Source organism: Eriocheir sinensis, chromosome 24 (genome assembly GCF_024679095.1).
Source record: "Eriocheir sinensis breed Jianghai 21 chromosome 24, ASM2467909v1, whole genome shotgun sequence".
Classification (NCBI taxonomy): domain Eukaryota; kingdom Metazoa; phylum Arthropoda; class Malacostraca; order Decapoda; family Varunidae; genus Eriocheir; species Eriocheir sinensis.
Window position 1 is genome coordinate 17,117,440 of NC_066532.1, and position 25,212 is coordinate 17,142,651.

Genomic DNA, 25,212 nt, shown 5'->3' on the forward strand with positions numbered 1-25,212 from the left:
CTTCTTGAGTGTAATTACTTTGGGAGAGGTGATGGAAGAAAACACGGGTGCACTGAGGTGAGTATGCTGGTGTGCCTTACGAGCCTGGTCAGGTGGGGAAACTCGTAAATGATCTGTAGCATGAAGTTCGACTTGTTGGTGAGGAATAGTGATGTAAATTGAGGAAAACAAGCTGCGGAAAGGGTTTAAAGATGTTAAACTTTTCCAATAGTATTATTGATGATTGGAATAGTCTAGATGTGAGATATTAGCTCAGAACATTCATGAATTTGAACAAAGTTGAATAAAAGAAAATGCAGAGACTGGGTAACACAAGCTGTATGTTACAACTAGGTAATTGTGTGGTGCCTATTTTCGTCCTACCAGACACATTTGCGCATTATCTCGGCTCGCATTTTATTGAATATGTTACACTAAGTACTCCTCCATTCAGGGTGAGATAGGTTAATCAGCAACCATTTCCCTCACTAAGCAGTCTTATACATAACATAACGGTACAATGGCTAACCTCAGCCAGTGTACGGATATGCTGGGTGTAAAATTGCTTACGGGGGATTTGGCTGCTGATTAACCTATCTTACCATGATGGAGGAGTGCATAGTATAATCTTCTACTAAATACAATTCAAGCTGAAGTAATACACAAATCGGGCTGGCACCACAAATACGCAGAAAATTCCAGACCATTCAGCAACATTAGACAGTTGATACCAGATGACTACTGTGCCTGCAAAGATGATCCAAATGGAGTAGTACGAGGTGGCAGTGGTGTAGGTGCTGATGCTGTCATCCTCCTCTATATCTGTGTGATAACTTTGACAGGCAGCCAGGAACATCTGCACTACCCAGACGTGCCCACCACCTCTTTTTTAATGCCCGTGGGATTTTGTGCTTTACGCCATTGATAAAGATTTGCACAGTATGTTTGGCTGCTTGTAGGTGTGTTGTATGTCCTGTTATGGGTGAAAAGAATATTTCTGAGGGAACTCATCAGCTTACTCTTCAACTTCTTGTCGCAGGAAAACACACTGAATTAGGAGCACAACTAGATTTGGCAAAAAGTTCCATGGCATTGTGGGTAAAATGAATAGAGGAGACAGCTCCTGGTGAGCTTCCCCCAACAACAATGCTTTACCCACAACATTACGGCACTTTTCACAGAGTCTAGTTGCATTCTTGTTTCACTGTACAGTTTTCCCTCACCACGAAGTTGAAGAATAAGCTTGAGTTTCCTCAGATGTTCTTTTTCCCCATGGTGCCACATACAACACATCTGCAGGCAGCCAAACCCACTGTGCAAATTCTTATCAATGGCTGAGAGCACGTGCTTGCACAAGTTCCACGAGCACTAAACAAGAGGTGGTGGGGGTTTGTCTGGGTATCACAGGCATTCCTTGCTGCCTGTCAAAGGTATTGCACATGTAAAAAAGGACAACAATATCAAGGTCTACACCACTGCCACCCTGTACTATTCATCCGGATCATCTTCGTGTTTGGATCATCTTTGTGGGCACTGTATCGCCTCAACTCATCAGATTAGATTGGCCACACGACCAGGCTTTTACAGCACTCGGCACCAGAGCTTTCTCAACTCCCCAGAAAAAGCTGGATCCCTGGCCAAGTAAGAACGCTGCTGATTGGCTGTTGATGGGCAGGGTGTCTGACGTTTCCGTCACCCCGCCCGCCAACAGCCAAGCAGCAGTGTCCTCGGCTAGGAGCTGAAGGGAACAGACTACAATTAAAGAATATACCCACCAGAATATGCACCTCATTGCACCCATGTTTTCTTTCATCTCCTGTCCCAATTTGTCAGTGTGTCCCAACACTGAGATTGCTGTCTTGAGTGGACAGCACTCCAACCCCAGGCAGAGATAATTATCCCTCCACTGTCATTACTAGTTATTATTTTGCATTTTTTATCAATTTGTTGTGTTTCTAATCATACAGCCTGAGGAGCCAGGGCTCTTTAAGGAAGAGCCAGCACTGTGCTGCCAGGTGCCCGTGGCCCCAAAGTGGGAGGGTGAAGGACGAGCCAACTGGTGGCAGGGAGGAATGGCTGGTTTATCCCAGACGTGGGAGAGAGAGAGGAAGGCTTGGAGGAAAGCTATTTTTAATAATGTCACTGCAATTATAAGGAAGTGTTAAAAAAGATTGACTGTGTTGAGGAGGGTTACAAGTGTTGGGCATCACAAACCCAGATGAGTGGGATAAGAATGGGAATGTTGGCATGATGTGATTAAAATTGGTAAAAGATAAGGTCTGGACAGAAATGGATGAGATGTCTAAGGAATGGGGTGGAGAGGCATGAATGACTGACAAGGAGAGGAGACAAGAACAGTGTGAATGACAAAAAGAACAGCAGGAGGGAGAGGCGTGGGAGTTCATTGCAGGTTCTGAACCCAATTCCTGGTGCCAACAATTACCTGGATTTAGGATAGGGCCGAGTAGCTGTACAAGTCTTTGTTACACGTTGCAGTGTAGTTCTGTGATGCTGCCTAGCCATTAACTTCAACATTTCAAAACCTGATCTAACATGAATTTATGTATAAACATTTAACACAGTTTATGTATAAATAATTGCTTCTTACAGAAGATGAAGGGTGTCAATTTTGCCTGGATTACATATAAAAAGAACTTAACTTCACAGAACTTGCTCAAACTGCAGCAAAAACAAGTGCAGCCACTCAGCATTACTTGTTGTTGACACCTCTAAGTGAATGGCTATCTAGTTTTGAAAGCAAAGGATGATTGTGCTGAACAATATATCTAAGAAATTAGTTTGTCAAATAGAATAGTGGGGCAAAGCTGGGAGACCACCAGAATGTTGTTTTTATACACATGGAACATGGAATACAACACCCAATTGTCATTCCTTGTAAAGATAAAAGGGGTAAGGCATGAGCTATAGCTCCGAGTTGCATCGGTGCTCATTTCAGACACCTTGGCCAATGAGACTATAGTCTGTTCACTCAAGCTAGATTCCTGGCAGGTTGGTAAGTTTGCAGCTGATTGGCTGCTCCGCTCTCCCGCTAACACTCATGTCGAACCACATCTTGCATGCTCGAGTGAGACATGTTTCTTTATTATATGCCATAGCTCAACTCATATACAAGCTAGCCAGTTTTGGTTGACACCATCAGACTCAGCAGTGACTGTAGAATCAAGATGTATTTTAAAAACTCGACAAAACAAAAAAGAAAATGGTATTACGATGAGTTGAACCGTGAAGATGTTAAAAAAATGTTTATAACTTTTAATTATGCACACTACTTTAAACAGTTGTTCATTGATTGCAGAAATATATTATTACATGACGTAGGGAAATCTCTCATGAACACAATAGTGTGATTAGAATGCAGATAAAGCTCCACATATTGAAAACACAGGGTTGTTTATAGCAACATGTCACTCGCCCCAACCATCATGGCGCGCGCAACACTCATTTTTTTTAACATCATCATACAGCGTGTCTCGAGCGCCGTGATGGTTGGGGCGAGTGAAATGTTGCTATAAATAACCCTGTGTTTTCAATACATAGAGCTTTAACTGAATTCTAATCACACTAAGGTGTTCACAAGAAATTTTCCTACGTAATGTAATAATATATTTCTGCAGTCAATGAACAACTGTTGAAAACAGTGAGCATAAGTAAAACATGTTATAAACATTTTTTTAACATCTTCACGGTTCAACTCATCGTAATACCATTTTCTTATTTGTTTCGTCGAGTTTTTAAAATACATCTTGATTCTACAGTCACTGCTGAGTCTGATGGTGTCAACCAAAACTGGCTAGCTCGTATGTGAGGTGAGCTATGGCATATAATAAAGAAACATGTCTCACTCGAGCATGCAAGATGTGGTCCGACATGAGTGTTAGCAGGAGAGCGGAGCAGCCAATCAGCTGCAAGCTTACCAACCTGCCTAGGCGCCAGGAATCTAGCTTAAGTGAACAGACTATAGTTAGTAAAAATCCAACATCCCAGAACACTGACCAAGGCCTGCAGAATCCTAATTAATCACTACCCAGAGGAGGCATAATTTCTCATGTAATTATAATATTTTTACTGTGATCTACCTCTGAAATGTTATGCAAGATTTGAACAGACTATCATTATTGTATTAACAGAGACCTTAAGACTTATGGAAACAAAAGATTACAAAAGATACATGAGGAATTAGTCTGAAGAACATAGAAGGGAGGGAGAGTCCTTGGTTGGTAAGACTTGCCAGTTGGAAGCCGCCTCATTATGGTGAGGTTAACTCTGGAGCACTTGGTGGAGGAGGTGTTGCTTTCCTTTGCTGGAGCTTGATAGCCATTTCTTGGAGGGGTTCCTTGCGTGGGCACTGGTGTAAACGAAATGTGTGTAAAATTGTATAGACTTAAATTAGTCTCTAAAATAATGAATGCTAGTTTATTTTTAAGTGATTAGGAATCATGAAAGTATGGTCATTGGTTTGGTACTGTAAGGTGGTTGCTTCAGGGACTGTTTGGTTGACATGTTCCTTTACTTTCCAGGCCAAACACAGACAAACGGCTCCATCAGCCGCAGTGTGCCGAGCCACGGCCTGAACGGAGGCGTCTTCCCGCACAGCCCCGGCCTGGGACTCCCCGGGGCCCAGAAGGCCGACACTCCCACCAACGGCTTCCTGGCACAGTCCTGCCAGAATGGAAGAAATGCTGTCAATGGCGCTAATTCTACATGCACCTCATCCAATGGTTATTATGGCTTCCAGGCCACCAACAGTCCTCCCGCCGAGGCCCTGAATGGCCACCACACAAATGGTGCAACAAAGCCCTCCAGTGAACAGCCAGAAGATTGTGAAATGGAGACAGATGCAAACCCAATTGTTGAAGCCATCAATGGCAAAGACAAGCCCACTCAACCTTTTTTGGCTAACTTCATGACAGCTTCCCAGAATGGGATTTCTAACGGACATACTAACGGAGCATTGCCTGCCTTCACCAGCGGCAGCGCACAGAATGGCTCCTTCACAAATGGCAGCGCACAGAATGGCTCCTTCACAAATGGCAGCGCACAGAATGGCTCCTTCACAAATGGCAGCGCACAGAATGGCTCCTTCACAAATGGCAGCGCACAGAATGGCTCCTTCACAAATGGCAGCGCACAGAATGGCTCCTTCAAGGCCGCCAATGGCCACAATGGTGACATGAACCATGCTAACGGGAGCCCTGCAAGTGTTGTGCCCAAGATACTGCCCCGCCTGGGCGAAGACATTATGCTGAGTGATGGCGTGTCCAAAAACTTTATTCCCATCGCCGGCTGCAAGAGATCGAGGGAAGATGTTTATGTGCCGGAGATGAAGCGGATGAGGACTGATGGTAAGATGATATCCATTTTGTTCCATTACCTGTATTTATTACAACACAAATGTAAACTAAAACTGGTCTCTTGTAAGTTCTGGCTACTTTACTTGTAACGGTTACTTAACCTTATTATAGAGTCCGATCAGCTTCAATTAATACTTGTAATAATGAAACACTAACAAACACTGTCTTCCACATTATCCTAGAAGGTTATCCTTACCTTAGGCTCTTGACTGACACACTCCACTAACAAACAATGGAACTGGGTCCACAACACTTTGATTTTCTTGTTTTTTATGAAAATAGATACTCGGAAAACCATACAACGTATAGCCCAAGGAAAAGCATTATATAGCAAAAAAACAAAGCCTGCATTGCCATTCACACACTTTGTTCTTCATCACAGGCTTTTTGGCAACTTATAAGTCTTATGACAGATGTAGATTTTTCCATGCAACATTAGCCTTAAATAATAGCCTTAGCTACTCTTGGGATTATAGAGTAATTTTTCCTACTTACAATAACTTAAAATCAAAACATTTCATGTTCTTCATTCATTATACACTCATTTCATACTTATGGGATATCTGTAGTGAATCCTAGATAAGCAGGGCGTACATAGCTGGGTCTGTGAACTTGTATAGGCAGTAAGGCTGGACCTATCCCTCACCCATCCATTTGTAGCAACAGAGGCGGAAACACAACAAAATAACAGGATAATAGGAGTGGAAGGGAGTAAAAACTTGAGAGCAAGCAGTGAAGGAAGCCAGGTTATAGGATTAGGTGAGATCTATGAGGGGTGTAAATATAGGTATGAATGTAGAGAGGGGAGTGATGAAGAGTGCAATGCTATCAAACTTGACCTATGCCGTAGAAAGTGTTAACATGCAAGGAGGCACAAGAATCAAGGATAAATTCAGTAACAATGAGCTCAGTAGATGGGACAATGAATATGTGTATATACGATGTGCCATGGCTGATAAGGAAGAAGTGTTGAATGTTAAGGTGAATTGTGGAAACTAACAGTGATTGGTTCTGTCAGGAATGAGGAATGGCAATATTGTAAGAGTGTGATTGTTGAGACAGGATGGAGTAGCTGAGGAATCACTGGTCATAGGAATGGTTAAAATATACAAGAGAAAGCTAGATAGAAAGAAGGGTGAGGGGTGCTTGTGATCACAGAAATGGAAGTCCCACTGAGGCTACGAGAGCTGTAGACAGAGAAACTCAAATGGATGCCACGGGGCAGGGAAGATTCAGTGATAGGATCCCAAAAGCACTTTAGAAGAATTCCATTACAACTCTTGAGCTAGTTACACTAAAGGATGATGGGATATGGTGCCGGCAAGTTGAGAATGTACTGGCTGCTCACATTGTACCTACGGGAAGGCATGGCTTTTAATTTGCCAACTATAGTGTAGACAGACGGGTGTTGTCACACAGCAGAAACTACCTGCTGGACCTGAATACCTCACCTCATGCTCTCAACTGCTTGACTCCTCTACTCCTCTGCTGATAAATGGGTCACCTGCTCTAGGTCACTCCATGACACATCACTGATAGCTCATGATACCTTAATTAGGGCAAGGAATCAAATCACTGCATTTTGAAGAAGTGCCTTACAACTTTTTTCACTCCTGCCTATGATACCAGAGTAGGTCGTCATATTATGATTATCATCATTCATTAGGCTGCAAGCTCTTAGGCAATTATGTGTGTAGATGACTCCAAGTATTCTCATTTTAAAGCAGAGTATACTTCATAAACAAATGAACCTATATTTCATAGGGGGAAAATTTAACTCTGAATAACAGTTCTACTTCTAACTAGCAAAATCCCTACTCTGTGGAGTGTACAGATATTGGCAGCAGCACAACAAAGATAAGTAGGCCTTCTTATAAGAAAGGTTTGCCACACCTGTTCTAAAGCACATTACCTTCTAGATGACTGACATCTACTCTGTACTAAAAGCATTGAACATGCTATACCATTATTTTTATAATGTTAAAGTCCTTCAACACACTTCTCACCAAAGAGACTCAGCCACTCTTGATGTACGCCCTCAAAGTAACCTCCTCTGCTGTAATCAGTGACTGGTATGGAAAAAGGTTGAATAAAGCTGACACTTGACTTGAGAATGAAGAGCTGTCCACCTAATGATGAAGTAGAACAAGCTTAGTGCTAGTGAGCCTTGACTAAACCTAGTGGCTTGTTGTAGTGATAATCAACTTATCTTCTGGCTTTTAAAGTAGACAATCACCTGATGCCTATGTCTTCCTGTCTTACAAGGCCATGTCACAAACTTAAGGAACAGAACACCATTTTTGTATATTGGCAAACACGGCAGGACAGTACACCTCCAGTAATCACGCTTGTGTTGGACATTTTTTATGCTGTTACTTCAAAGCAAACTGATTAGGTCTTGCACGCTCAAGAAAAATCGTTTTTGGCTCGGTGACTACCAATACTACCTTCCACATGAACCCCCTTTAATAGTTTCCTTTACAATCGAATAGAAAATGAAGTTCAACAAAATTGCCTACACTCACACCCTCTAATCCAGCCTGCCAAACTCATCTGTTCCTTCACATACTGAGGGTTCAGGGTCTAATTCCATCACCTTTTGTACATTCGTAAATATACAGCGTCCTTACATTCGTGTTCAACTTTGTAAAGATTCTCAACTCCATTTTCTCATACACCATATATCCTGCTTCATAAAACTCATTTTCACACATTCATATCATCCTCTGGGCCTTCCACATCAACTGTCATCCAAGTCACTGGTTATGTCCTCTCCAGCCTTTCCATGGGGCCATACTATCCTAGGATGCCTTCCTCTACTCTCTGGATTAATGATTTCGTCACACCACACCTTCCTCTCTCATCAATATTCCTCGCTCCATCAATTCCCTTCACTATGTAAATCATGCTACTCGGCACACTCTTCTCCACAGCTTTCTCCCTTGACTTTTCATCCTCATACCGTGTCAGCATTTCACATCTGTTATGTTGGCATAAGTTGTACAGTTAAAGTCAACATGTGTTACATTATGGAGCCCTAGTCTTAGCAAATGCTGTGCAACAATTGTGTTCAACCAATTGGTGGCACATGGTGACAAAACATTTTCCAGTGAGCTTTTCTACTTTTTTCTGGTTCTCCAGCCGTCTGTCTGGACTGTATTGTGCTTTCCTATGATATTCATTTCCAAGGAAATGCACTTGATTAAAGTTTTTTTCAGAAAATTAGTAACAAATTTCTGATAGCTATAATGCTGACAGCCATTAGGAATGAGTTGGTGAATTGGCCCCAGAGCAAAGGGAATGTAGGTGTGAGGTGACTACTGAATGTTGTGGTGAGGAGGGAAGTGTATGGGTTAGACCATCTGTAAAATAAAAACAGATTAAAGAATAATGTAAGAATAAGTGAACTGTAATATACCAAAATGGTGAGCACTGAGGGTCATGGATGGTAGACTGTTGTTGTCACTGTGTGTGGATGTATAATTAATCTGCTTGGGTCATCTTGGACAAATTTGCAAGCTTATGTGTCCTGAGTCTGAAGGCCTTGGGTTATCACCCTTGCCTTAGTTATCTTTAGCGAAGCCTGAACACCATGCCAGGGATGGGCCAGAACCTCTGGGAATCGAACCTGGGATCTCTTGGTTGTGAGTTGAATATGATAGCCACTGCACTCCTGAGCACAGTATCACACACCCACACATACGTAAGGCGGGACACAATCCCTGTCTGACACAATGCACCCATTCACTGCTGGCCAGGCAGGGGCACAGATGTAAGACTACCTATCCATCTCCACTCTGGCTGGGAATCAAACCCGAGACCTTTTGGTTATGAGCGGTCTTTACCCACTCCACCACAGAAAACACTAGAATCTGTCTAGTCTATTCAGGGTGGACTAAACCTTTAGAAGAGCAGGAAACCAATATGACGGGTAAAATGTGATCAAATAGAAAGTTGACCTTTCTGTGTGGTGAAGTAAATGTAGATGTATGATTTTACTTGCAAGGAATGTATGGAAAATATTTGCTAGACAGTTGAAAAAACAAAAAGGGAAACCTGGCACCTCGATATTAGACCAAACAACCAAAGTTACAGGAGAAAAGGAATAAAAAGAAGATTATGGAGTAAGAGGAATAAATTTTTTTATGGGAAGTGAATGGGAATACTGTGAATGGAATGGAATTGTGATTGTAAGCACACGGATGACAAAACAATGTCAGGCAGATAGTGTGAAGGACTGAAGATCAGATTTTTTTCAATACAAGATGAAAATATGTAGGTAGTCTTTCCAGATAATGAAATACCCATATGTTGAGATTCACAGGAAATTCATGAAAAATTTGATGTACGGAGTGATTTCATGTCTTATATTGGTACTGAAAGTCCAGAGTAGAGTAATGAAAGCCGCTGAATTTATTCATGCAGTGTGACATGTGGCTGTATTATGTCTTGGATGCTTTGTTCATGAGCCTTTAGAATGATGGGAGGGTGTTGGAGGGGCTAGAAGGACAGTTTGCTGAAGGGGAAAAGTAATGACAGCTTCCGAATGTATTAAAGTAGTGTGATGCATAGCTTTTATGTTGTGTCGGATGCTGTGTTCATGAACTTAGGAGAGATGGAAACAGTTGCAGGGGCTGGAATGACTGTTAATCGACAATATTAAATGGAAATTAAATGCTGTTAGGTTAGCAGATGACACTTGTTCTGAGTTCTGAAAATAAAGGATTTGCAAACAATTCTGAGTTGAGGTTGCAAGAAGTGGAAGCTGAAGACAAATTAGAAATGAAATCCGGCATGGAGAGAGTTGAAGTTGAAAAGTAAAACAGTGCCCACATTGTAAGAGCTGACTGTGTGAAGCCGGGTGTGATCAGGCTGAATAAATAATGAATGAGGTGAATGAGTTTTAAATAGTTTGGTTTGTTTGATCCCCTCCCAATGTGTATGGAGGAAGGAGGAATCTATGAGCAATGTGTATGGAGAGATGCTGGGAAGGAGATATCAATAAGCAGTGTGTATGGAGGTTTGCAGGGAAGGAGGATCTATGAGGAAGAAAGTAATTGGTAACAATGGGGTGCAGAGGTCTAGTGAGTTAATGTCAAGGCATGGAAGAGAAGAACCAGAGCAGAGGTCTAGTGAGTTAATGTCAAGGCAAGGAAGAGAAGAACCAGTGCAGAGGTCTAGTGAGTTAATGTCAAGGCATGGAAGAGAAGAACCAGTGCAGAGGTCTAGTGAGTTAATGTCAAGGCGTGGAAGAGAAAAACCAGTGCAGAGGTCTAGTGAGTTAATGTCAAGGTATGGAAGAGAAGAACCAGAGGTGGGTAAAAGATGTCAAGAGAAAGGGGAATGAGAATTAAGGTACAGAACAGAAATTATGGGAAAGCATGAGAGATGATGGTGAGCATTAAGGTACCGAGGTGTGTCTTTGGTGTGAAAAGAATGAAGAGTAGTCATGGCAGTAAGTGAAATATCATAGGCATAGAATCCTTTCAGTGTTAAAGGGGAGTCTTCTGTAATGTGAATGGGAGGCGTGGAGAGCACTGACAATGTGTACGGAAGCAAGTTTAACAAGTAGGAGGTTGAGAGGTTTGATCAGCTAGACAAAATAGAAATGTGTATGTGTGTGGTATGCCAGAGAGGGTATACAAGACAGGGAGATACAGAAAGCCCAGACTGACAGCAAGCAAGGAGATTAGTTGATTAAAGAGGAAGGGAGAGCTTGAGCATGTGAGAATGAGATGTATAGACAGGATGCGAGATGTCTTTCACCCTGGCTAACTCTTTGTAGTTTGTAGACATGAGCTTCAAACTTATGCAAGTAGGAGATACTTCAACTCATCATGAGGAAGATTTGAACTATAGACACTACACAACTGAAGACAGAAGGAGTGTCAGGTCAAGAACTGTCCCATCATGAGCTCTGGCAAAGGTCTGATCCAAGAATTCATATCAAGTAAGAAAAGGCCACACCACCAACTGAACTGCACAAAGAGCAACTGAAGAGAACAAGGATGAACCCACCTGAACCTGAAGAACAAGATATGGGACTTCAGGAAAGGATCTGCCCTCAAGGTGATGAAGAGCACAGGTAGGCTGCAGCACCACCTGGCCATGCCACTCAAGAAAGAAAATGGAAGGCTTGTGTTCCCAAAATGTCTGATAAAGGAAGGAAATGTGTGTCCAGGGCTGCTGTTGAATAAAAAAAATCACTGAAGAGTTTTTATAGACTAGAAAAAGTAGCTGCTGAGTGCTTCAATTATTCCATGAAAATAATTTTTCATGGCATATCTAACAGATATACAGTAGAAGGCACATTTCTCTAAGCTGCTTTTAAAAAGAAGACAAAAGGAAGCACATCTTGAGATTCCAGATCAGAGGCATGCACAAGGCAAATTACTAAGGACACACACACACACACACACACACACACACACACACACACACACACACACACACACACACACACACACACACAATTAAAAAAAATTGAATGAGTTTAAAGCTAAGTTTGACCAACTGAGACTCAACAGATGGGATCCCATGAGCACAGCTCATTTCCTGCATATCACAACTAGTTACCCCCCCCCACCCACCCCCCCCCCCCCCCACACACACACCAGACAAACATAAACCAAGATAGTCAGTGGTTTCAAATAAATCATCCAGCTCTGTAAGAAGGCTTCAGCTTTTGCATCACATCCATTTACTGAAGTGACTAAATCTCTTGGAAGCAGAGATGCTTAGAAGAAGACTTTGAAATTACATTCACAAGAAGGAAGGAAGAACCACAAGAAACCCTCAGCCTCCCATCTCCCCCAGACCAGTCCAGTGAGCACACTGATGCTCAGCAGGCAGGGACTGTTCTGCCTTTTCCACCAACAGCAGTGGAATGTGTACAAGGTAGTAGACCTATTTACATTAGACGTTTGACTTGTCTCTGATGCCCAACTGCATTCTAGCCAGAGAGAGCCTTTGTGTACTCATGATGCAGTGAGGGAGGTTTAGAGTGCTTGAGGGGTTCACCTTCACCACTGTTGGGGCAGCCTTCTCTTAGTCAGGTTATGCTTAGCTACAGGTAAACTTTAAAATTCATCTAAACCTCACAGTAAGCTACAAACAGCTACACTATGATAATATGGACAGTACCTGTCTTAACCCCTTTGTTGGCTTCACACACACAATCTTCTGGCCTTGATTCTGTCTTGGCTGACCAGTGCAGGAACATGTGGCTCCCTTCTCCTAACTAACAATCCCATAACAAAGTTCCTCTTGCAGTCTTGGAAGTTGTTAGAAATAAACAGCAAGTAACAAATTGGCATCAAACTTCTGAACAAAATCAGTAACAAAACAATCCCTCAGTAGTGATATTGAATCTATAATAAAGAAAACTTAAAATAAATTGGACCATGAGAAAAAAAGTTCATACCATCCACCATAAAATAATGCAGTTTTTTGTTTTACTTTGCTTGCTTAGGATTAGTATTTGAAAAAAATAGACAGGAATCAGGATAAATGGTGATAAGCTTAACAACCTTAGATTGGCAGATGACACAGTCTTACTAAGTGATTCTGAGCAAAACTTGAGAATGATCAAGAAACTTCACAAAGTGTCTAAAAAAGTAGACAAAGATTAATGTGAAGAAAACAAAGGTAAACTTTAAAAATCAGTTTGCAGGAAAACATACAGTGATTGAAAATGAAACTGTGCAGAGAGCAGAGGAATACACATATCCAGGACAAACATAACAAGAAATTAGGAAATTGAAGAAGAGAATAGGAATGGGATGGCACGTGCAGAAAAATTAATAGTTAGGGTGAAAATGGAAATGGTATTGCAGGCAGATGAATTTCATAGGATTCAAAGTCAGAAATAAATAGGAAAGGTAAAAGGGCAGGATGCAGAAGTGAAGAGAGGTGGACAGAGGAATGTTGTGAAGATGGTTATGAGAGAATCCGTGATGGCAGGGGAAGCAGTGTGTGGAAAGTTACAGGACAGCCGGGCATGTGAAAAACTGTGATGAATAATATATCGTCACCATCATAAAATAATCGCCTGAGTCATTTTTCAGCGATTTCCAGGTTTTTGTTTACATCAATTTTTCAACACGTGACTCCCATTTTTGTATAGTTGCCTTTGTCATTCAGAGTTTGGGTGTTCTAGAATTGGCCTTTTCATTGTTGTCCTGCAAACTGATTTTTAAATTAATCTTTTCTGATTTCCTGAGAAGTAGAAAATAGTGACTAAGGCAGTTTGCTTACGAAGGTGACGATATAATGAGACATGAGAGAACATTTGACCAATAAGCTAGTCAGTAAAATTGGTGAATCAGAATGATGAAAGAATGACTCAGGGCTCTGAATGTGTCAGAAACAACATCAGGATTAGGTCAACAGTACTTGAGGGGATGTGTACAGTTCCTTTGCCTTGTTAATCTCTCCCCTTCTGACAGGCAGCATTCTTTCCTACTTCCCAAGGCTCAGCACCTCGCCCCAAACTGTTCATCCAAGTTAAAGAGTGTTGGTGAAGTAGTTTTGCACAACACAACACAACTGGACCTATTCCTTATGTTATTGTGTTATTTCCTCCATGGTAGTCGTGGCACCATGATTGTTTCCTTCCCTCCCCTTGTATTATTTCCATGATTCTCAAAACATAACAGGAAATATTGCAAGGCAGGAATTTTCAGTAACCAAGGAACCTTGCACTGCATCATTACTTAAGGGTCTGCCGCCACTGTTCGTGTGTGGCGGCCTGAACCACTTCATCTCCTTCTGTCACGCCTGGCTCCAGTCCTCACCCTGGGCCTCCTCTGTACCTCTTCATTAACTGGAGCTGAAATTTATTTTTGCCCCCAAAAGGAACACCAGAAATTTTCTTTTACAATGTGTTTATTTTTTGTTTCTTTGTTTACTTTAAGTATGACTTGCCAGACTTGACAGGTCTACATTATCAATGAACATGTAGTGTTATGATTCACTGCTCCATGTGTTGTGCACAGTGTGTGCCCCTCTGCACCAAACACTCTGCCACACAGGAAAACCTCCTGGTGGCATGACTTAATGGTGCTACATGTGTGGTAGGTGAAATTTTGGGTGTGCCAACATGCAGGGAGTAAAACATATTGCATGTCAAGTTATAGAGAAGATGAGTAGTAATTTAGTGCTTAACGGGTCTGCAGCAGACACTCTTAACTTTACTAAACTAGAACCAGTGACAGGTTTGAGATGAGGCAGCCTCCTAGTGCTGCTAGCAAGGCATTACTGTAGCATTTGAATTTGAGTTTGTTTCTGAGATGACATCAGTTTATTCTATGATTCTATGCTCAGTTTATGCAATGGGATGTGGTGTATGTGTTGTTTTCTCCCTCCAGACGACACAGTAGGGCGGACAGCTCATGCAGGCCCACATGAGACTGTGGTAGTGGGTGCTGAGTGCTGTCGTACTAGCAATGTCACCCAGGAGGGAGCTCAGGAGGGGGCTCTGTCTCTAAAGACTGAGCAGCCCTCGGCAGGCCCGGCACATCCTCCTGCCCCTCAAAATGCTCAGGCAAGGGCACGTGAGCAGCAGCGGTGGATCTGGGTGGTTTAGATTTGGCGAGGGTTACGTTGTCTTTAAGTAAGTTTCGGTTTTCCCTTGCCATTTGGTTCAGTTATGAAGCAATGCTAAGAAAACAGTTTCATGATTCATTGACCTCAGACATACATCTCAGAAGATTAGAATCACTTATGGAGTTCTCCCATAGTCTTGCTTGCTTCACACTGGCCATTACCAATCATTCGTCACCCTGATTGAGAACACTGGATCACCAAATTCCCTTAACACATGGAAGAGCTCCGTATTAGTTGATGATAACCACTGACTGCCCCGATCAGGCTACAGGGGCATGCTTCTGATGGTTTGCCCTTCACCATGCTTCACCCTGTGCCTCCATTCACTGTGATGAGTGCAGAACTGTGACCATTTTATGTTTATACTGTTGATACTACAACCTAACAGTGCAGGTTAAGCAGTCAGTCACAAATCACCCACTTTTCTCTGATTTCTGGGGCCTCTGCATCTCCCATTATGATCAAGACTTTGTATCTATTTCCCTTCAGTCTACTCCTTCACTGATACTCTTTCATTCATCAGCCATGCAGCCTCAGTGTGCTAGACTTGCCATGTTATGTCTATTAACCAGTTCAGGATTACCATGCAACTATTAACCATCTCTCATACATGCTGTGCTTCTGTTCAAGTCTAAAACTCTGAGTTCTTCTGTTTTACCCTCTAATACAAATGCTTACCAAGACAGGATTGCGAGGCATCTCAAAAATAATAAGTCAAAACATTGGACATGTTTGTTATTATTATTACTACCTTTTTTTTTTTTTTTTTTTCACGAGTGTTTCAAGGTCCCACAGAAGCTTCTCCATTCAGTTCATAGTCTGCACGCAGCTTATGAAATGAAGTCTGGTGGAATTCTGGATTTGTGTTCTTTAAATTTTTCTTGTGATCCAATTTGATTCGGTGCATTATGCTAATTAACCCATGACAAGCCTTCTCAACAATGTATCGTGTGCAATGTTTGCTGTGGGCAATGCCTGGTCCGCCTCAGTCTCCGAGCAGTGGTAACCAACACGGCTGCAACCACGTGAAATCAAACCCAAGTCTATGAAGAACCCTGTCGTAGAAAACACAGCCTCAGCAACCCTCTGCTCAAAGACAACTGAACCACAAGAGGGAAGGAAGGAACGAGCAAGTAGAGCCACTCAAATTAAGGATAATTCAGTTACACTGAACACAGGAGCCATTTCTTACATGAAGATGAGCCATGCCCTCATAGTCCACCACAGAAAATCACATCCTGTATTCTTTGAAACACTGAAAAATATATTGCAAAAACAACTTTGGGGCACAACTGTTAAGTACAGGATCAGCAACATGACCACACTGAAAAAACTTGTTCAGGAAGACTAACAAGTCACTTTCAGAAAAAAACTGAAGTCAACGACAGAATTCCCAACACGACACTGAACAAGGGCAACCACCATCACAAGGACCACAGCATCACCCAGCCACCAGGTCCATGGCAACCCCAAGTGAGCCTGAAGCAGGACCTCCCACCCTTCTGGACAACCCATCATGATGAACCAAGCTGTTTCTGTGATGAGCCCTGCAGGTGTTTCCTTAGTCTCAGAATCTGCCCCCTAGACTGGAGGCTGCAGGAAACAATCTTACATCAGTCTAAGTTTGCCTGCAGGGACCTCACATAACTCTATGAAGGACTTTGCTGCCATCGTCAATATCACTTAGTGTCTGTCAGTGGACACAAAGTGATGAAGCAGGACAAAATGTCTCAAAGTAAAAACTTTATAATTCACCGATACACTGACTTCCATTGTCCTGCACTACACTGCCAAGGAATACAAAACTTCCCAAGATTAGAGAGTTCTTGTCAAACGTCAACACTCACAACAGCCAGGCTTTGTTATAACCCGGCTCTGAAGGCATTTCAACCACAACCTTCAGCAACTCCTAGCAATGGGAGGCCACGGAGGGAGGCCTCATGATATTGTGTAATGAGTCGAGCTGAAACACAACTCACTTTAAAAATATATATAATAAAAATATCAATTATTTAATTAATGAAATATTGAGTAAAAAGATGAATGGAAATCACGATGGATAACAACTGGGTCTTCAGGTCGTTTAGTGACCAACATCTTGTGAAAGCTCCCCAAGTCGTCATGTTGTGGACCTTCTGACAGGGACTGTGGAAGCTTTCCCCAAAGGACTGTCACCGGGGATCCGGTCTGCCAGTCATGTGATGGGTCAGGGAGTTGATGAAAAAGTATACATCTTGGAGACTAAAGGAAATGGTTCTTATGCTAAATATCCCAACAAACTTGGTCTGCGTGTGGCCAGAAGGAACACCAGCAAGGACAAGACCGTCCTCCAGCCTCCTTACCCACCTGAGCTTGCCGCTGCTACTGCTCTGTGGTTGTTCCCGCCAGTGAAACCAAACTCCAACGACTGGAAGTCCAGCAACTTGGATGAAGTCAAGGCAGCATCACAGCAAGGGGCCGTCAGCCACACCCAGTGAAGGACTGAGGAGCGGCTGCCATCACAATGAGTGCACCGGCCTGTGGGTGGAGACAGATAACTAGAATGAAGAATGTTAGTTTTGCTCTTAGTTTATTAATAAAGTACTCAATAATTTTGTCATTACTTTACATAACCACCCTACACACTTTTATCTGTGGCTTGTCACAATTTCAGCTGAGACATTTGTTCTTGTATAAAATGACATCTTTCAAATAAATATTGATGTGCTTGCAGGCACTGTTGAAAGTCTCCACTCTGTCTTGTGAGTCCAACAGCAGTCTTGCACACTTAACAATATTTTCCCAATTTTCTCCATGACTTGCTCCCTGACTGGCTGCCGTCCTGCCAGCCCTCACGTGTCATGTGTCTGGCTCCTGTGACAGCCATCACTCTGCCTGGGCACCAGTTGTCACAGTGACAGTGATGAATCCCTTGAGCATAGACTCACCATCTCATCGACCCTCCTTCAAGGTGTCAGCACAAGTTTATTTCTTTTCACTCCCAGTGTGGGATCCAAATGAGTAAGGTTGGGTCCAGGTTAACAAGCTGTGAGTCAGAGTGGAAGTTGGGGCCTGGCAGGCATCACAGCACTGACCCCGGCAGTGGTGGTGCAGAAACAGCACGGTCAGAAGAGTCATTAACAAATAAAATGCTAAATATAATTCAGGACCACGACATACAGATATTATATTGCACTGGCAGCCATCCAAGCCCCACTGGCCCATACTGCCCTGTGATGCAGCCCTCAGCCCACTGCCTAGCGATGGCCAGGCACGGATGTGGCTGACACACAAGAAAATTGTTGCACCAACTTGTCAAAACAGATTGTGTTATGCCGAGGCACGGCAGCTCATCCCCAGACTGTGTGCAGTGCCTCGACTCACACTCCCGCCTCACCAAACACTTGTGATGCACCAAACTCAGCCTTACTGAGCATGTGTGTAAGAGTGGCAGTCTGCTGACCAAGATCTGGCTCATGCCATGTTGCTGCCTCAAAAATACTAAATGAAACATTCACTATTTATGAAAAATATGGGGATGAGGCGCAGAGATAAACATCTCTGTACTGAACAGTCAATGGTGAACAGCATGGTGTGCTGGCCTCAGGTACTGTCTGTTTCCTTGGACAGAAGTGGAATGACGGAGCTCACTCAGAGTCCACAACTCAAAGCCACTGGAGCTCAGCGTGACTAAAGCTTTGGCAGCAAGTGTGATGTTAGTAGTACAGATGTCATTGAATAGTTTCCTGATTTAAATTCTCTCTCTCTCTCTCTCTCTCTCTCTCTCTCTCTCTCTCTCTCTCTCTCATACAGAAAAAAAGTATGTGTACTTTGTATCATGACTACATATGCATTAGTTAAGGGATGCCAGGTGTACTTGCCTCAGGCTGGGTGTGGCCTTCACCTCTAAGATGGAGTTTCCCCTTTCAGACTATGATTTTTCACCCATGAACAGTTTGAAAAGTGAGCCAGACACGCACACTCCCGTAGTCACAGAGATGGCGACAAGTGATACTATTCCGGCACACGACCAAGACGGACACTTGCCAGACTCTGGTCAGCGTGTGGCAGGGCAGAGTCCTGAGAGTTTTGTTGATGGCCAAGGCTCACCACCTGAGAATCTTTCCATATTGGAAATTCCTGAAGCTTCCAAGCCAGTGGAGTTTGCTTTTAATAATTCTTCAGCTGCCAAGACGGTCGTGGCCACCCCCGAGGGGCACACGGCAGCCGCCTCGGCCCAGAGCAGGGGGGCCTCGGGCTACCCCGGCGGCCCCCCGGCCCCCGTTCCTGCCCCCCTTCCTGGCTACTCAGGCACGACAGGGTGCCTTGACGCCCACTACCCTCGCTGTCTCATGGGACATTATTTTTAAGGTGAGCATCATGGCAAGACAGATGTTTCTACTTTAATCTTATACTTGCAATTACCACCCGGAATAGAATGCATCACTGTCAGACCTCTTGGCCAGCCTCAGTCCTGCCTGCCACCCAGTAACATTCCCTCCCTGTGAAGCAAAGGACAATAGAGGAAGCTCAAGCTTCTCAGCCACAAATGGAATCACTCAATCATTAATTCTCCTGAAGGTAGCTCAGCATGCTCTTATAAGATGCAATTTTACCATTACTTGCAAAACTGCATGCGCTGTCTACACCATTTGAATTAAATCTTGGCCACAAGTAAAATAAAGAAAACAAAAATCCCACAAGTGAAAGTCTAGGTCTGGGTGGAGACTTGCACAGGTGCCCATGAGACCCTCTCACCTTTACTCCATCAGCTTTTATATCTAGATCTAGTCTCCAGTGTTGAGCGTTGCCTTTCTTCAACTAGGCGTCAGTAGTGTTTTCTTTGCCAGCCGCCGGGTGCTTTGGCTACTAGTGGCAGCCCTTACTCCATGCAGACCTGGCTGGGTGTAGATAGGAACAGCTTGCCCTGCAGCCTTTACCTTATTTTAGTAGTGAAGATTTACTTTCACTGAATACTCTTCTCCTCTCTCACCTATTTTTCCACACTGAAGATCATCTATTCATTAATTCAGCAAGGATAAACGATACTTGTAGATTTATATTGAAAACAACATGCAAACAAGTGTGGCGGCTGCATGGCATGGCTCGTTGAACACAGAGGCACTGATTAGCCTGTCCTCATGGAGCCAACATGGTCACTGTTGGCCGAGGCTAAAATTATATTGTTGCCTTTCAGTAAGAGGCAGTGATGAGGGGACCCCACACTGTCCAGCCGGTGTGTCTGCTCCCTTTGTATGTGGTGCTTGTCAATTTTATATTTATTGAGTGTTGTTGGTACAGCACAGTACCAATAGCACCTCAATTGTCTAGGTGGTTGGGTTGCTGAGAATCAATAATTTTCTCTTTTGATTCCATTGTTTTAGTCTCACCTGTTTTTATTGGTATATTGGCAGTGGTTTACTTGAGGACATGCATGCAGGCTCTGTCCTTTCAACCTTTGTCAATGTAGCAGCCAAATTTTTCCCAGACAAAAGCTGCTGCTGCACCCGACCAATCTGGCCGGCACCGTGTTTGTCAACATGGAGTGACTGACCACTTCTGTGTCTTTTCATTCTCTTTGTTACTGAAATGGGTAATTTTTTCCATGATGGATGCCACTGCTGCCCGCGGCTCACAAGCTGGCGTCATGCTGGTGTGCACGGAAAGGCCAGACACTTGCTGCCCTTTGTGGTCTTTGTTGTAGATGTGCCGAGACAAGAACAGTGCTTGTTCAACATCGATCTTGTCATTTTTTTGTTTTATTTTGAATGTATTGGGTATAGTTCAAGGCATGGTAAACACCTTGAAGCCATGAGCCATGAGGTGCCCTTTGACTGGACGCTGAAAAGTTCACTGTGCATCTCAGGAGCCCGGGACTGATTCTTGGAGTTGTTGGGAAAGATTTATTCCTGAGGAGATAACAGATAATACTGCCTCAAGAAGTGGCAGTCTTCTCCGTGACAGTGTTGACACAGTGTGAGCTGTCCATTTTCCTGAGGGATGCCCACTGCTGTGCCTCCTTCTCCATCTCCCCTTCCCAGGGGAAAATGGAAACTGCTTTCAACCATTCCCGGAGGAACACAGAAAGCATCAGCTTGTCAGAAAACACAAATTTATCAAATGTGAGAATAAATCTTTTTCCCAACTTCCCACTTGGGAATCAATCGCAGCCCATTTTATATATTCATTAACAATTTTATCACTTCATCCTACGAGCAAACAAAATGCAAAAGATGGAGGGAGGGAAAGGTCAACAGGAATTTATGTAAGGGTCTTGTGATGAGGAGTCTCTCTGTCTTGTGGTCAACAAAGTGTGGAGTTCTGTGGGGATGATGAAGGGGCTCCAGTGGTTCAGGAGTAACTGATATCCTCTTGGTTTTCCAGTCTTAAATTTAAGGCAATGATGCTGTCACCTAAAAGCAGCAAAATAGTTGTGTGAAATAAAAAAAAAGGTTGTTGTTGCTAAGATGCCACTCTGAGCAGTTACCAGTTAGTGTTGTACTCAACTGATCAAGAGACTTATGAAATTATGTCATGATATACCTAACGCTGCAGTCTCTTGGTATCTCTTCACATCCTGGCCTTCACTACAATAATCTCATCTTTACATTCTTCACCTCCGTGCTCACATGTTACGGCTGCTGGTTTTGTTGGCCGTATGCTTTGGGGATTCTCAACAGTAATTTCTGGCATCATAAATTACATCCCTTCACCATTTTTCCACCTGATTGGCAACAGTGCTGGGAGTTCTGGCGGCTGTGTTGTCTCATGCTGATTCTACTCCCACCTCATCTCATCTTAGTCTGGGCTACATATAGGGTCTGTGTGGTCTGAATACCTATGTAAATCTATGTACATCAAGAAGAACATCAGCCAGCAGTGGGGCCTTTTTTGTTCACTCTTTTTTCTCTCTCGCTTGAGCTGCCTAGAGTCCTTTCCCATAGAAGTGAATGTGTAAGCTATAGTCACCACACACGAAGTTGCCCCAGAAGCCCCGCCCATATTCCATAGCTAAGGGAGCTGATTGGTTGGATGGAAGCGGCTTGGAGTTAGAAGTCAATTGGTTGGATGGAAGCAGCTTGGAGTTAAAAGTCAACTGTTTGGATGGAAGCAGCTTGGAGTTAGAAGTCAACTGTTTGGATGGAAGCAGCTTGGAGTTAGAAGTCAACTGTTTGGATGGAAGCAGCTTGGAGTTAGAAGTCAATTGTTTGGATGGAAGCAGCTTGGAGTTAAAAGTCAATTGGTTGGATGGAAGCAGCTTGGAGTTAAAAGTCAATTGGTTGGATGGAAGCAGCTTGGAGTTAAAAGTCAATTGGTTGGATGGAAGAAGCTTGGAGTTAGGAATCAGTTAGTTGGATGGAAGCGGCTTGGAGTTAGAAGTCAATTGGTTGGATGGAAGAAGCTTGGAGTTAGGAATCAGTTGGTTGGATGGAAGAAGCTCGGAGATGAGTCAATATTACTATGGAGGGAGGGTGAGGGGCTCTGGACCAACCGCCATCGGAAATTAGACTCTGGGCCACTCTTTTTCTTGTATAGGAGTAGTGCCAGTGGGCTTTTTTATTTTATTTATCTTTGCCCCAAGCTGCTCCCTTTACCGTAAAAAAACTTGGTGTGTGGCGACTATGGTTCACGCAGCAAGGACCTCTCGGCCCCAGTAGGAGTATAGGATGCAGCTACAGTGTTGGCAGGATGCTTGACCCAAAGGACCCAATTCTATTAGTAGCCAAACATGATCAGATCCTTTCCTTTGATTCTATTTTGCCACCTTGTAAGACTGACAGGAACGTGGCTAAACATTTATTTTGTGTATGAGAGAGAGAGAGAGAGAGAGAGAGAGAGAGAGAATCTACTAATGCATGTAATTTTGTAAAGATATAATTATTTTTGCTGTTCTGGATTACAGGCCCACAGACTCTCCAACCCTTAATGAAGAGTTTCAGCAAATCACCAGCCAGTTTACCCTGCCACATTAGGCCGCCCTTTTCTGACCTAACCAATCACTCGCCTGACCTCCCCGGGCCACACTGGAGGAGCGCCGCCACACACCCCGGCCACACGGAGGACAAGCGCTGCGCCCAAGACAGCCACCGCCAAGAGCAGACCCACCAAGACGAGATCTCGATGGAAGATCTGGAGAACGAGGTGAAGGGAAGTGAGTCTCCGCTTCCCAGGCCGCAAGCTTACCAAGTGGAGGCCTCCGAGCTCTGTCAGGAGATGCTTCGGGAAACGCACGGCTGTGAACCCTACTTGTTTTTCTCGTGAAACCCCAAAACAGCTTCACGACTGTAAAGCACACAAATTTTTCAGCTGTATGTGCAGCTCAGGTACTGTGATTTTTGCTTTTGTCATTATTTAGCTCCATATTAATCTATAGCTTCTGTAGCATGAATATCACTGCTTAACCTTCTCTTGGTACTCACTGTGGCTTCTGAAATACTGAAGCACAGTAGCTATTTATTGTCATTTTTAAAATATGTATTTATGTTACCAAAATACAGTACCTGTGGTTTGTAGAAACCACAACTATGATACTGACAACAAATTACTTATCAAAATATTTTCATAGAAATGAACCACAAAAGTAACAAAACAAAAACAAAATTTATTTATTCGCCGTCAAGACACGTCGTCACGCACGGCCGCAGCGGCTGCCATTTATCTGAAGCAGATTCCGCCATGTGTAACAGTGCCGTGCACGGGACAGACTTTTAGCACCACGTTCATGTAGGCCCGATATAATTTGCTGCACAAGCTGTAAAATTTTATGTAACAAAGTTCATCGACACGCTTGGAAAACGTCGTGATTCAGATTTGTCAAAACTGCCGCTCCCTGACAAAGTCTTCATTTTCTGCCACACTCAGCCAGTCTTCAGTGACTCATCATGTTGACTCAAGTCACCATTGGTCAGCCCAAACCTGCTTGTTTACTGACACACATCAAACAACTTGTTTGAGAGCCATCAAGCCAGATCACCATCATGCTCGGCGGCCCACGGACAGCCTGGAGGGATCAGCCGACACAGCTCATCACAAAATATAGACAATCAAGAACAAAAATCTCAAGTACCAGAAACACCACAAGGAATTTTGTTTGTGCACCAAGAAAACAAACTAAAACAATGCCCACCAAAATGGCATCCTTGTTTTGGGTCAACTGTAATGGCATGGATGACTGGGGTGTACACACCACACTTTTCCCCTCACACCACTGTATGAGAGCCCCAGCATGTGTTGCACACCCTGTGATGAAGACAGCCAACCGCTACACTGGGGACGCCATGCTCATCTGCATGGCAGCTCTTCATCTCACCAGTCTGTCCCACCAGCCGAGGACCACCTCCAAGTCAGTGTTCTCCTGTACAAGTTCAACATGAACTTTTACTCAAGCCTAGGCTCACATCAGGACCTAACACACACGCCACAACTGACCAGGTGTGCTTCAAGCATGTGAGTAACTACAATGTTCCTCTAATTATCGTGTCTAATACAATATGAAAACATCGAGTCAACATCCGCTAACAAGATCATATTCCCGAAGGTCAACTCTCTGCCAGTGGTGATCATCATGCTCAGCATTATGGAGACAAATTAGAAAGGCCACAGGAGGAGTAAGGAGTGTTGGGTGTACTCCCAATATTAACATTTTCAGTAAAATTTGTGACAGTGCCCACGGCACTTGCTGCCAACACCACACAACACACCCAGAGATTTATGGTCCCACTTTTGTCACCTATTAAAATTGGGTTTTGTTTTCTTGCATCACTGCAAGGCAGCCTTGCCTGGCAAAGTGGAAGGTGTCAAGGCAGAGAAAAAAAGGATCTGACCATGCCTGGAACACTGCCAGTGGTTGCTCCCAACCATCCACCTTCAACCTTCTACTGGTTCAAGTTTTATCACAAGCAGGACGTGGACACTGCCATCAGAGATCTTCCAGGAAGAAATGATGTACTACAAACATGTCACCCCGCCCAAGGATCCCGTTACATTCTCTAATTCAATCTGGTGCACTTCCGTGAACACCAGAATGTTTGTTAAAAATTCTCAGTACTGCTGTCGAAAGTACGTCCTGCCAAACTGTTTAAACCCGCCGTCCACGTCCACCTGTCTGTGTAGTGTTGCTGTGTGTGTGTGTATGTGTGTGTGTGGCTGGAAGGGACGTCTGTGCATTGTTGGGGTTGTGAGGGTGATGCACGATGTGTCTGAAGCTTTACTGTAGCAATGGACATGTGGGTGTGCACACACACACACACACACACACACACACACACACACACAC

General features: G+C 43.5%; 1 protein-coding gene across 18 annotated transcripts in view; it reads left to right on the top strand.

The window, feature by feature from the left end:
- The window catches only part of LOC127002964 (ankyrin repeat domain-containing protein 10-like), a 42,239-nt gene that overhangs the window by 14,585 nt on the left and 2,442 nt on the right, over positions 1-25,212 (top strand). For 2 of the 18 annotated variants that reach the window (XM_050869281.1, XM_050869277.1), the window contains exons 5-7: positions 4,518-5,342; positions 18,867-19,307; positions 22,840-22,982. In XM_050869281.1, coding sequence (XP_050725238.1) covers positions 4,518-5,342; positions 18,867-19,306 — 1,265 coding nt within the window. In that variant the 3' untranslated portion in view covers position 19,307; positions 22,840-22,982. Of the gene's footprint in view, positions 1-4,517; positions 11,798-14,719; positions 14,965-18,866; positions 19,308-22,839; positions 23,261-25,212 lie in introns of those variants that run through there. The other 16 variants (XR_007756784.1, XR_007756780.1, XR_007756785.1 and 13 more) reach the window with 16 other exon arrangements.